This window comes from Calliphora vicina, chromosome 4 (assembly GCF_958450345.1).
Source record: "Calliphora vicina chromosome 4, idCalVici1.1, whole genome shotgun sequence".
Taxonomy (NCBI): domain Eukaryota; kingdom Metazoa; phylum Arthropoda; class Insecta; order Diptera; family Calliphoridae; genus Calliphora; species Calliphora vicina.
In genome coordinates, this window is record NC_088783.1 from 34,584,996 (window position 1) to 34,600,051 (window position 15,056).

Genomic DNA, 15,056 nt, shown 5'->3' on the forward strand with positions numbered 1-15,056 from the left:
TGAAACCTAAACTTTTAATAAAACAAATACCCAAAACCTGTCTGTTTCGTCATTCACACCACTGAAAGTTTCTTAACAAAATTGGATCTTGACGAAACTTTTCAAAAATTTTGAATAATTCGATTGGCCTGTTTTTTTTTGTATGGGTTAATTTTTATTAAAAAAAATAAGACGGTTTTCTAAATTTTGTTATAATTTTTCACAATACATATTTTAAAATTAACAAAACCAAAGAACATAAATTTCATATTTTTAATAAAAATTCTATGAAAATGGTAGAAAGAAAACACATTTAATTTATTTAATTCATATTTTTATTGTTGCTTTTATATTTGGTTTAGTCTAAATACATCACTTCACTTCAGTATACTATTGCGATTTGAACTCGCCAAGAGTCTTGCGATTTACAGAACATCAGAACAAAAAATTTCCAAAAAATCAGCATATTAATAATATTACATATTTGGATCTGGAGTAGATCTAACGCTCTTTAAATGTTAATTAAAAAATAATTTTAATGAAAAGAATTTTTTTTTATTTATTTTAAATAGTTCACACATTATTTTCAATATAATTTTGTATAGTGAAAATAAAGAAAAACTGAAATAATACTGCATATTAGGGTGGGTAAATTTATTTGACTACTAAGCGTATAGCAAATTCCTAATCTACGGAAAATTCTAAGAACTTTTCCAGAAGAAACCATGGTTCTAAAATCAAAATCGAGCTTCCGGTTTTTTACGAGAAGATTTGGAGCTCAAGACCTCTTTTGCTAGGAGACCTCGGGTATGTTCAATTTTAAAAATAATAATATTTCTTCGTTTGTGTTCCGATTTCAAAAAATTTCATATATATAGAATCTTCTCGTCGAGTACTACATATAACATCTCGTAGCTATCAATTATCTCTTATAGCGTAAGAGATATTGGCATTTGAATAATACATTTTTACCCACCCTACTCCAGTTTTTTGATGACCGCGGTTTCAAATATTTTCCGATTTTCTCTATTTATAGGACTAACAAGAAATGTATATATAACATAAAGAAAAAATTGATTAAAAATAATGACTGAGTCCAAAGTTATGCTTAAATTTCGAAAAATTAAAAAAGGCGATTTTTCGTTATTTTTTTGGGAAAAAGGTGCTTTTATTCTTTTTAAGTTATCTAAAAAAATTTCTAAGAAGATGTATAAAGAATATATAGCTACGAGATGTTATATGTAGTACTCGACGAGAAGATTCTATATATATGTAATTTTTTTGAAATCGGAACACAAACGAAGAAATATTATTATTTTTAAAATTGAACATACCCGAGGTCTCCTAGCTAAAGAGGTCTTGAGCTCCAAATCTTCTCGTAAAAAACCGGAAGCTCGATTTTGATTTTAGAACCATGATTTCTTCTGAAAAAGTTCATAGAATTTTCCGTAGATTACGAATTTGCTATACGCTTTACCACGTTTTTTGGGCCCGAACAAATTGACCCACCCTACTGCATATATTGAAAACCTGTATTCCAAATCATTTTATTAGAAAACGCAATCTTTCAAATGGAAATACTCTAATCCTGATATTTTGGATACTTCCGTTTTTCTCCATTGCGAACTTGCATTGCGATCTGTCATAATTTTCTAATATTTATTCTATAGACTTAAAAAAAAAATGAAATTAATTTCTTGTTTTATGTATAAAAATTCGCAATATGCCCTTATACTTATATCGATCACTGTAATTTATTATTCAAGTGTATGATTTTTGTTTTAGTCGCGTGCTTAAATGTTTTAAAGTTTTTTTTTTTAATTTTTTCGTTTTATGTTTTTCATTTTTGTAACATACATAGATTTGAGTATCTGTGTGAATTGGTGTTTGTATTTCGTTGGTTTTTTTATTATTTATTATAAATGGCAAAAACTAACGTTAAATTGAATATTTACTACTTACACTTAAAAAAAAAAGTAGAAACGACAAACAAATACAAATATTTAACAAACAACCACATCAACTCAACTCAACCAACTACACAGACACTAACTATAAAAAATTAAAAAAAAATAACAACAGTGACTGGTAACAGTAACAGTAACGATGAGTCCATTCGATGCGGTTTTAAATTGTTTTTGTCATATGTGCCATTTACCATGTCGAAGGTGGGAATGAATTTTGGTTTATTTTATTATAAATATTATTTTTTATGTTTTTATTTTATATGTATTTCTCTCTTTGTCAATTCTATTTATGAATCATATTCAAGATTTAATGATATATCTAAGTGTGGTTTTTTGCTATTCTCTATATTAAGCGGTTTAATAATATACTACTATAAATATTAAAAAAATAATATTTATCTACAATAATAATTTTTATTATTAAACATCCATGACTGATTAATTTTTTTTTTTTAAATTTATATAAATAAATAAATATATGTATATAAAACAATTTACATATGTATTCATATATTCATATATTTTGAATTAAATCGTAGATAGGTGAGTTGAAAAGGAATAAGTCGTATGTACGAAACTAAGCTTTGATGTCAAATTATTAATGAATGGAAATTATATTCCAACAGTTGAGAATTAGGAAATTGATTAGAAATCTTACTTCCAAATTCATCCTAAAACATTATTTATGTATTAAACAGAGATTTGAAAGAATTTATTGCTAATTCAATTTTCATAGGCTTAATTCTTTATTATTTCGAACGTATTGAATTGATTCTTATTTTTTTAAATCTATTACAATTAATTTTTTAAATGATTAAAAAAAACAAAACTGAGTGAAATAGTTTCATTAAATTTGTATTATTAGATTTGAATTCCATTATGAATTTTAAAATTAAATGATTTATATTATCAAACTTATTTTAATAAATTTTTGTTACTTTTATTGTTTAATTACAGTTCTCCACCAGCAAATCTAACAGTATTAACCCGCCAACAACAATTGCAACAGCAACAAAACGCTGCCGCTTTTTATGCTTCAAATGCCGCTGTTGACACCAGCGATTTAATGATACGCTTACGTGAATCCATTAAACAAAAAGAAGAATTCCTTAAATCACCATTACCAAATGTTCATCAACAGCACAACTCGCAACAGCAACAGCACCACCACCAGCAACAACAACACTTCTTTCCCAATACACCGCCATCAGGCAGTCCCCAGTTGTCTATGATTTCAACATCGTCGACGTCAGTGGGATCATCAGGTTTAGGTGGTGCTATCATTCGCAATAATGATGCCACCGCTCGAGGACAAGCGCGCACATTAGTTAAACAACCCTTGTCGGCCACATCATCTTCGTCTAGTACAAGAGAATTACTAACAGCAAGCTGTGATATGCATTACGCACCGAATTTAGGCTCCAGTACAACTGGAGTTGCGTCAGGATTAGTTGGAGTAGGTGGTGGAGCTACAACTTATGGAACTTCTGGTACATCAACGGTTATGGCACGCGGTCATCTGCAGCAGCAAAGAGCGGTCACTTCAACAACAACCAATGGAAGTTCATTAGTTCCAACATTGCGTGATAAATATCTTCATAAGGATTATGAATTCTTAGAAACCTTACAGGAAACTGGTGTTACTAATAAAGTGTAAGTTGATTTTTTTAGATGAATACATAGTAAACAAAATTTTCACACAACTTTACATCCAGAGCTTCGAATTAATTAATTCCATAAATCTATTCCCAAAATCGAATTATTTAGCCTTTGATTCTGTTTAAATAGAATTCATTCATATTTTTATTAATTCATAATGCAATTAATTCTAACAGAATTCATTCAACCTTTGAATGATTCAATGTTTGTTAATTCAAATCTAATACAATAGTTTGAATACAACGAATTGAATTAAAATATTTTTTTATTCATTATGTTTTTGTTTTAATCATTTACAAAATGAATTGAAAAAAATTATTAAGTCTATTTGTATTGATGCAAATTTCAATCATTACACAAATTTTATTAAGCTATTTTGTAATAATTAAGCTTAAATCATTCAAAATGCAATTAATTCTATAAAAATGTATTCTTAAAGGAATGAATGTGTTTGAAGTGTTGAGGAATTAAGACAGCCAATTAATTCTTGCTGAATGGTTTAGTGGAATTGTTAAGCAGATATATTTAATTCGATTTGTAAAATTTAATTAAGAGATAATTCATTATTTCCTATGGCTAGTACATGTATTTATTTTTTAATTTATTTTATTTTTTTTCTTTCATTTTAGATTTGAAAGCAAATTGAATTCTCATTTATCTCGAGGTTTTGATCCTTTCAAAGCTTTATCTATCAATACAAATACTATTGAATCTTCTGCGGCCCCGGGCAATGTTATAATGATGAAAAAACCGGGTGTTTTATATGATTCACTGCAGCATCACCCATTGGCACAAATGCAGGTGCAACAACAGCAACCACAACAACATCATCATCTGCCACAGCAGCATCCGCACCAATATCAGCAAACAACGGCGCCAAAGACGACAATAATTCCCATTGCAGTTGCTGCAACATCAGCCGGACCATCATCAACAAGCACTAGCATACCAACTTCAGCGGCAACAACAACAAATCAAGCCTCGGTGTCTACTGTCGATGGACATCGTTATAGTCGCATGGAAATTCATAAAGCTAGTTTAGCCACCACAACAATCGATCATCAAATAAACAGCAGTAAGTTAAAAGTTTATACAAAATTTAAAATCATAAATGTTCAATCATATGTATTGTGGATAATTTTATTTAAGACTTTAGTGTTCAAACAAAGACTCAAAGGATACATTTATGTCTAAATATCGTTTCACTTTAAACCAACTTAGTGTTCGTATAAACTTATTTTCAATTATTTTTCAAATCAAACAAATGTGAATTGTAATGCGATAGAAGGAATAATAAAAATGTCCAAAAAGTTTCTTAAATTCCATTTTAAACTAAAGATTGAGATTTTTCTGTAATTATCAAACAAATAAATTTAAATTTTGTCTAAGTTTTGTATGCAAATTTAGAATAAATGTCAATACCAATAAGTTTACATACTATATGTGTGATTGTATCAAAAAACGTATATTTTATTTTCATAGTAAAAGATATTAATTTATATGTCTATTTCCTTCTGTGTTGTTATTTTACCTCCAGAGTTTGCTAGTAAATTAACGGATGTTAATGCAAAATCAACATTGACCGATATAGCCGAAAGCGGTACAAGCAGTGCAACATCAACAAGAGGTAAATAAAATGAACCTTTTTTCCTAATATATTTGAAAATGCTATAATTCATAATTTATTTTCTTTCCGTTACTAGCATCCACTATGACTGACTTAACGGAAATAAACAAATCTTCAACAACTCCGGTTATAAGACGAATTAGGCCTATGTCTTCATTTGATGAGCCAAAACATATGCGCCGGATTTCATATTTGCGTGCAACTAACGATGACTATCACTGTGAAACATCCCTATCGTCATCGTCTGTTGCGAACACTTCAACCGGTAGTGTCAACGAAAGTCTATCGACAAAATCTGCTACGGTATTATCGCAACACATTGAAGAACATCCTGATCCGATTTATGATGTCGTTAGTGGTGGTGGCGATAGTGGTGCTGCTGACAGCACAAGCGAATCATTAGATGCACTGGAAGATTTAAAATTAGAAAATTCTTCTCGTAGCAGTCGCAGAACATCTGTTAATAGTGATATAAGGCACAGGTGAGCAAATTAAATTTATTTGATTGATTGATGTATTGTCAAGTGTTCAATTCAATGGTGTATAAATATATTTTATTCCCTTTTCTTTTTTGATTTAGTGTTCTCATTGATAGTATACCCAGTATTGATATAAATAGTAAATTTGAAACAAAAGATGTTGCAACCGAAATGGAAATATTTGAAACTGAAATGGAAATAAAATCGACTTGTATTAATGGCAAAGTAAGCTGAAACAAATACATATATATTTATCTGATAGTAAACATATGATTATAATTAATGTGGTATTTATATTTCTAGCGACTTTCTGAATATCGTTCTTGGCGACAAGTAAAAATCGAGATTAAAGGAGATATATTAAAAATATACCCCAGCCGCAATACAAAATCCGATAATAGTGTAAGTATGAATAAAATCAGAAGTTACTAAATTGAAAAAATAACACCTTATTTTCGTTACTTTCGAATGTTACAGATGATAGAACTCGACATTAGAAATTATAATATATTTGATGAACCTGATAAAAAGAAATATGTATTTCGTATGCAATCGAAACCCTCACCGATAGCCACTTTAGGCAATGAACTGAATTTAGATGATACGAATGATAAGTTAACATCATCGAGTAGTTCGACAAACGTACCTCAACAGTCATTACATAGCGATACACATTATCAACCACATACAGAGATTTATTTCAAAACTAAAAGCAGTACGGAAATGAAGAGAATATTTGGTTTATTACAATGGAAGAATAGTTTAAATTATGATGACAATGTAAGTGTATTTCCCCTCCCTCATAGAATTATAATCAAATATAAATTTCACTTAATCCCTTTTAATCATCTACTTTAGGATCTACAAGGTAAACAGCTAGCGGAACCACAAAAAACAGCCGCAACTGCTAGCATGTCTACATCAACATACTGTGATGATAACGTACAACACCCACAATCAGCGCACCATTTACAAGCCGAACATTCGCCGCATAGTTCTGCGTCACGTAGTGAATTAGAAGCTTCAGATTCTATATCACCTGTGATGAAAACTCGCAAATCATCTTCCCACAAAAATATACCCGACAAAGATTTAGGTTCGCCAAAGGCCAAAAACTGGAAGGATTTATTGTTTCGTCGAGGTGGTGGAAGTAGTAGTAGTGGCGGCCATAATGCTGACCTATCACCTTCAAATCTGTCTTCATCCTCCAAGACTATTGGTTCTATAGGTGTACCACTAAAAACGTGTCCCATGGTATGTTATATTACTATACCATTTAACATTTCCCATAATTTTAATAAATTACATTTTTATAATTGTAGTCCAAAAACAACGAATATGTACCAACTTTGGTTGAAGTATGTACAAATATCGTTGAAACTAAAGGGTTGGGAGTGGTTGGAATATATCGTATACCCGGCAATAAAGCTGCAATATCTGAGTTATCAGATCAAGTTAACAAAACCGACTTTTCTTGGGACCGTTGCAATACAGACGTAAGATGGGAGGATGTCAATGTCGTTTCGAGTCTTTTGAAATTGTTTATAAGAAGTTTACCGGATGCCCTGCTACCCAGTTCCTTTTATAATCATTTCATTGAGGCCGATAAGAAGGTGGGAATGGAACGTTTACGAGAAATAAAACAACTATTAGAAGATTTGCCGCCGTATTCGTATGAGACGATGAAACATCTGTTTCGCCACTTGAATACAGTCAGTAAGCATTGTGACGTCAATTTAATGGAGCCAAAAAATTTGGCAATTATTTTTGGTCCTTCTATAATACGAACGCCCAATGATACGTTAGATATAGCCGTAAAGGATATGAAACATCAATGCAGGATTGTGGAACTCCTTTTGACAAATGTAAGTTTTAATGAATGTAATTTTATTAAAATGCTTCGTATTAGTAAACATATTTGAAAATAAATATCATTAGATACACATAGTTACTAAAGACTTTTTGGTTTTTTTTTTAAAAAAGCTATATATTTAAAAATACAAGGCCTAACTCATTCATTCACTCACTCACTGATTCACTGACTCATCAGTCATGAGTGAGTGAATGAATGAATAAGTCAGGCCTTGTATTTTTATATATATAGATTTTTAAAAAAATGCTCAAAAAGTCAATCGTACGTATAATTTAGTAACTGTGTGTATCTTCTAAGATGAATTCAGTTAATTTTTAATTTATTGTTCATCTTCTTATTACAATTTCCTTTTAGTATGATTACTTCTTTGAAAATGGCAAAACCCCAGATATTGAAGATGTTTGTGGTAATAATTTGGCTCCATCTACGTCGTCATCGGCAACCGGAGTGTCGGCTGCACAGCAGCAGCAAGAGAATCAAACAAATATGTTATTACACAACATTTCGAAAATCGAACGTTTTAATGAACGTGAATCAAGCTCGTGCAACACGACATCACGCACGTCACGTTTTATGCCGCAACTAGGGAAAAAGATACGAAAACCTGGTGATAGTAGGGTAAGCGAAATTAAATCTAAATCTTTTCACACATCCACATCCAATTCTATCACCAATACCAACATTATTACCAACACAAAACACTCTATTACTACACCTATACTTCTTACTACAATCACCAAGAACACTCTAAAAAATATATGCAAATCAACACCCAATATTTCCACACTTAATACACGTTCAGTTTCAAATCATACCCGTAATGCGTCTAACGTTGCTGGTGAATCAGCGGCAGCATATCGTCAAAGACGTAAAGCTGTTCCAACTATTTATGATTTTGGTGTAACTTTACGTTTACATTTTCAGTCAACCAGTGCAACCACAACAGCCACTTCCTCATCGAGTAGCAGCAGCACGACGGCTTCATCAACAAAAAAGACTTCAAAGAAGAGTGAAAGTCGTAGTATTTTGGGTCACCGACATGGTCGTAAGACTAGTTTGGATGAAAAGGATTCGGGCAGTTGCAGCGGTAGCAGTATTGCCAAGGAAGCACAACGTAATAGTGTGGACATTTCGATAACGCTAACCGATGATGAAAGCAGCATTAGCCATGTCAGCGATACTGGTGAGTTTCAATAATAAAAGTTTGAATGAATGAATATGTTACTGAACGAATTTTTTTCAGGTTCTATGTCCCTGAGTGCTGTTACCAATGCGTTGGAAGATAAATTAAAAATATTTAAATATGGTTCTGAATCAAATGATGAAAATGGATCTCCAGATATTCCCGTTCAAACACGCCGCTACACAATTGGTGAACCTCTTCTTCTGCATTCTGAAAACATTCCTTATGCCGATGAGTCACCTGAAAGGCATTTTCACAATTTTTGCCCGATTGAGAGTATAACTGGAAATAATTTAATGGTTAGTCGCTCGTGTGCATCAACTAACACTCTGATGAATGCCAAAATGAACAATGAAAAACCCACATCAACACTTACAACTACCTACAAAACAACACATAAATTGCAACACTCGGCCACAGCCCCCATAAATTCATCACTGGGAAGTGTGGGTGGTGGTTTAACATCTCCTCCAACTGCAGCATCCACACCCACTTCTAGTGCGCTTAAGGGGAATTTAACAGCATCAACTGCAAGAAATTTGTATGCAACTAGCAAAAACTTACGATTCTCTTCATCCGTACAGGAACAAAGGTGTTCCGAAGATGATTCCGAGGGTTCTACAACAAGTGATCCTAAAGAAGCTTTAGTAATGGCATCACCATCATTTCTTCTAGATAAGTATAATAAAAAGCGTAGAGATCATCGACTGTTTCGTTCGGCTTCTTTCAATTGTCGTAATTATTCTTCGCGTTATGGGGGCAGTGGCGCCGCAGCAGGTGGCGTTGGTTCGAATATGCCAACAACTGGTTTAACTAAAGATGAAAAGACTGATATGAATCTAACTAAAAAACGTCAAATACAAAACAAACAAAATCGTTCGATTAAAAGAAGGCATACAGTAGGAGGTCCCCATGATTATAGTGGTGGTGGTGGAGGCGCAGGTTCAAATAATTGCAATCATCATTGCAAAAATATCACCAACAATGCATCTAACAACTCAACCGCCTCGAACACATCTTCGGTAGTAAGACGTAATCCCTTATCTAGCGCCAATGGTAATATACCCAATAACAACAACAATAACAATAATATGCAACACGATGAAGGAGGTAGCAGCAGTACTAGTAATGGCAACAATAGTAGCAGTAGTAATAGTAGTAGTAGCACTAATAATGCGGCCACTGTTAATGTTGCTAATTCGGCTGGCGAACACGTACTTGAAGTGGGCATACGTTTTAAGAATATGAATCGTGGTCGCTTTTAAGTCTATAATATACTACACACAACAACAAAACAAATAAACTAATACTTGGAGGAATAAAATTCCTTAGTGTTAAAATAAACAAATATGGAAATTATGTATGTATATTAAAAATAAAGTAACAAAACAATTTTACATATTTGGTCAACAACAAATTAAAAAAAGCAAAACATATTTAAATTATAATTAAATTAAAAACAAAAACAAAAACCCACCCTCCCAGCTTCTTACATTTAAAGAGTAAAATACTAGTTATTATTGAGTACAATCATCATCATGATATCATTATTATTAAAGAATGGCTGACGTATGTATATTTGACGTTCTTTCAGAGTTCAAAAGAATCGATATAAATGAAATTTGAAATTCAAGTAAAAAATTATTTAGTTTGTGATCGACTACAAATTACTTAAATTTAAAAAAAATAATATGTTTAAATTACCCGCTATTTAAAATGGAAGTTACCATTAGTACTTAAATGTCTTGTTCAATTTATTGTGGTTCCTTTTTCCATTACTGTACGAAAAAAAAACTGAATTAAAATAAAAGTTAATTCTTTAAGAACTCTGATTCGTGGCAAGCATCATATACAAAGGCCATTTTATTCTATAACAAAATCATCTTTTGTATACTGTTTAAATAACAAGTGTATAAATAGCTAAAGCAAAAAGTATGTGGAAGAAAATTGTGTTACTTCTGATTAACCAACAAAACACCAATTAGTATGTAAGTTCAAAAGAAAATTAAAATTTAAATTATTAAAGATTCATTGTTGTTAAATTTTTCAACAGACATATATGTATGCATATATTTTGTTTATGTTCTATGTGTACAACATCAAAAAAGAAACAAATCAAGTATAAACATGTGTAGTATTAGCAATCATTTACACAAATCAATATTAAAATTATAATAATAATAATGATAATATTTATAGAGATACAAAACGAAGAAAAAACGTATACTTAGTACATAAATATATATAAAAACATTCAAGCTTAAAAAAGTGTAACTAAGAACTAAGAAAAAAAGCGCACTTAATTATTTTACTTTTAAAAATATTTTGAAACCAAAAATTCTTTACTGTTTTTAACCTTTGGCCACGCCAACACTATTTTGTCCCCTTAAATTTTAATAGTTCTATTAGGTTTTTATAACTAATTTGTATAAAGTAGTTTATTTTATTTTTACATGCTTATGTATGTTCTTTATATTTTATTTGTAAAAAGTAATTATTTTTAGCAACATAAGTTTTTAATAGAGAGACTTTTATTACAATGTTAATTGTTTGTATTTTTTATTTTGTAAATTTGATGAAAAACAAAATCAAACACAGTTTTGTCTTGGCGAATATAACATCCACATCATATGTTCTCTAAATTTGAATAATTACCACCCCAATGGGTGGTAATAAACTTTCTGAAGTTTATTGTAAAACTATAATGCTATTGAACATCATACTGGGGCAAATTTTAAAATAAATAGTAATAATACAAATTTGACGAAAAATGTTTTTGAATTTAAAACCTTTTGACAGTTAAAAGCAATATACAACATTTTGCCTTTTCTTTAATTATGACAGGTGCAATGTTTTTGAAATTGCATGCTGAATGTATTCACACTATTTTATTTTTACAAAATATCAGTATTTCTTAATATTTTACATCTTAAAATGTGTACAAGCATCTCTTAAGTGTTTAAGCTTTCCGCCTCTTTATTTAATTTTTAAAACAAAATAATAAACACCCAAAATTCCGCAATTAGTTGCTCAAACTTTTCAGATATACACAACTGCATGAGTATCCTTAGAAACTTATAAATCAAATTCATATTAACATATTCGACCACAATTGAAGCATTAACTTCCTCCTCAGAAAGTATATTTATGTACAAAGTACATGTACATTATAAAGTGTTTGATGTTGAGACAGACAACTATCAGTTATGTAAAATTCAAGACTCCTTCCCATGTATATTTTTCTTTATTTTATAGTTAGTATTTTAGTTAATTTTTGTAAAATTAATCAAATTTAAGTGAAAAACATTATTTAAATGATCTTTTTACAAAGAAATTTTTCTTGTAACGAAAAAAAAAAATAAACGTTCAACGCATAATTTTTAAAAGTATTTGTTTTTATTTATTTACAATATCAAACATTTCTATACAAATGTTTAGTTTATATTAGTCTGCTAACAAAGAAAAAAAAGAAACCTTATGTTGCTATTTTGTATGTAAATGTTTTTTGTATAAATTTTTTTTTAAACTAAATTAAGTTTTATAAAGCATAAGAAAGTTTTGAATGTTATACATAAAAAAGAAAACAAAACAATAATAAAAGGCAAGAGTTTTTGTTAGATATGAATTTAGTTATGAAGGTGTATGTATTACATACGTTGCTGATTGTTGACTTTTAGAATTATTATTATTTTTTTTATTTAGTTTTTCTAAATATAAGCTTAAAACAGAAAAGTGATTAAACTGCACTTTAAAATCTGAAATAATTGCGTATTAAAATCATATTTTTATTGTAAAATAAAAACAAAATATATATATATTAAATTATTGAAATGCAAACATACAAACCTTAAGCCAGAAATAAAACCAACTGCAACAAAAGCTAGTATTCGAAATAATTAACAAAATAAAAATTATTGTATTCATGTATACATGTATACATTTTGCTAAAATAATAATTCAAAAATTCTATAATAGTGTCAGACAAATTTATTCAATATGTTTGATACAAATTTGTTTGAGTTATACATACAAACATAAGAACGTAAAATACAACAATCCCATATTATAGTAATATTATTAAAAAAAAACAATGTAATAATTGTGTTTATCATTATAATTAATAACACAAATAACACAAGAAAAGTACAGCATGTATGAACATTTCATCATTATTGTAATAAATACACCGAAACATTTAGAACTAAAACAAGAAATAAATATATATATACAAAAATTTCAAGAAAAAGCCTATGTTCTTTAATTTTCTATCTTTTAATCTTCATTGCGTTGGCGATATTTTTGTCTAACTTTTATATTGATATGTTTGAATTAATTGAATTTTAACCGTAATATTACTTTAAAACGCTTATAAAATCAAACTTGTTAAGCGTTTTTAAACTTTGATTACTTCGTAATATTACCGATATATTTGCCTAGCTGTGTGCTATATTTTGTGCCTTAATCTTTTAAAGACAGTTAAGAGTTTTTAAAAAAAAATTTAGTTTGCCATGCTGACCATAAGCATGGTAAGCAGATGATGTGTAAGCTTTATGTTACCAACGCTATAACTTCGAAGCTATTTGAGCTACTTGGATACTTTTTGATTTATATGAAAGGTTTAGAAGTGGGCTATCGTTTGGTCATCAAGATTTTATAATTTGACCACGCCCACTTCAATTTTAAGCGTTATTTTACTTTAAAACGCTTATAGAATGAGACTTGTTAAGCGTTTTGAAACTTTTACTACTCCATCATATTACTGATACATTTGTCCAGCTGTATGCCAGATTTTAAGCTTCCATCATTAAAATCTTTTGAGATATAACCAAATTTTCAATGTAACCAATAAACTGAAAAAAATGCATTTTTGCATTTTCAAAAATTTAATGAAGTAATAGGTGAACAGAATATTGTAGCAAGTATATTTTCAGTAATTATTTTATTCTAAACGCTATAACTTTAAAGCTATTTGAGGTAAATGAATAATTTTTGCTTCATATGAAAGCCTTGAATGTGGACTACAGTTTGGTTACCTAAATTATAAATCTTGACCACGCCTACTTTAATTTTAAGCGTGATTTTTATTAAAAACGCTTTCAGTATCAAGAAAGTTAAGCGTTTTAAAAATTGTATTACTTTGTCATGCAGACCATATCTTTGTCTACCTATTTGCCAAATTTCATACTGATATCTTCAAAATTCTTCAAGATATTAACAATATTTTTATATTCTCAATGAGCCTTAAAATGGTAAGCAGATGATGTGTAAGCTTTATGTTACCAACGCTATAACTTCGAAGCTATTTGAGCTACTTGGATACTTTTTGATTTATATGAAAGGTTTAGAAGTAGGCTATCGTTTGGTCATCAAGATTTTATAATTTGACCACGCCCACTGCAATTTTAAGCGTTATTTTACTTTAAAACGCTTATAGAATGAAACATGTTAAGCGTTTTGAAACCTTTACTACTCCATCATATTACTGATACATTTGTCCAGCTGTATGCCAGATTTTAAGCTTCCATCATTAAAATCTTTTGAGATATAACCATATTTTCAATGTAACCAAGAAACTGAAAAAATGCATTTTTGCATTTTTAAAAATTTAATGAAGTAATAGGTGAACAGAATATTGTAGCAAGAATATTTTCAGTAATTATTTTATTCTAAACGCTATAACTTTAAAGCTATTTGAGGTAAATGTATAATTTTTGCTTCATATGAAAGCCTTGAATGTGGACTACAGTTTGGTTACCTAAATTATAAATCTTGACCACGCCTACTTTAATTTTAAGCGTGATTTTTATTAAAAACGCTTTCAGTATCAAGAAAGTTAAGCGTTTTAAAAATTTTATTACTTTGTCATGCAGACCATATCTTTGTCTACCTATTTGCCAAATTTCATACTGATATCTTTAAAATTCTTCAAGATATTAACAATATTTTTATATTCTCAATGAGCCTTAAAATGGTAAGCAGATGATGTGTAAGCTTTATGTTACCAACGCTATAACTTCGAAGCTATTTGAGCTACTTGGATACTTTTTGATTTATATGAAAGGTTTAGAAGTAGGCTATCGTTTGGTCATCAAGATTTTATAATTTGACCACGCCCACTGCAATTTTAAGCGTTATTTTACTTTAAAACGCTTATAGAATGAAACATGTTAAGCGTTTTGAAACTTTTACTACTCCATCATATTACTGATACATTTGTCCAGCTGTATGCCAGATTTTAAGCTTCCATCATTAAAATCTTTTGAGATATAACCATATTTTCAATGTAACC

The 15,056-nt window shown here is 29.8% G+C and overlaps 1 protein-coding gene across 3 annotated transcripts in view; it reads left to right on the forward strand.

Annotated features, from left to right (window-relative positions):
• Positions 1–13,013, forward strand: part of RhoGAP19D (Rho GTPase activating protein at 19D) — a 135,465-nt gene extending 122,452 nt beyond the window's left edge. Inside the window, exons 5-16 of one of the 3 annotated variants that reach the window (XM_065507039.1) lie at positions 2,904–3,599; positions 4,235–4,680; positions 5,143–5,232; positions 5,309–5,714; positions 5,813–5,936; positions 6,015–6,113; positions 6,189–6,491; positions 6,570–6,965; positions 7,034–7,576; positions 7,939–8,202; positions 8,509–8,767; positions 8,828–13,013. In XM_065507039.1, the coding sequence (XP_065363111.1) occupies positions 2,904–3,599; positions 4,235–4,680; positions 5,143–5,232; positions 5,309–5,714; positions 5,813–5,936; positions 6,015–6,113; positions 6,189–6,491; positions 6,570–6,965; positions 7,034–7,576; positions 7,939–8,202; positions 8,509–8,767; positions 8,828–10,032 (4,831 nt within the window). In that variant the 3' untranslated portion in view covers positions 10,033–13,013. Of the gene's footprint in view, positions 1–2,010; positions 2,148–2,903; positions 3,600–4,234; positions 4,681–5,142; positions 5,233–5,308; positions 5,715–5,812; positions 5,937–6,014; positions 6,114–6,188; positions 6,492–6,569; positions 6,966–7,033; positions 7,577–7,938; positions 8,768–8,827 lie in introns of those variants that run through there. The other 2 variants (XM_065507040.1, XM_065507038.1) reach the window with 2 other exon arrangements.
• Positions 13,014–15,056: the final 2,043 nt, after the last annotated feature.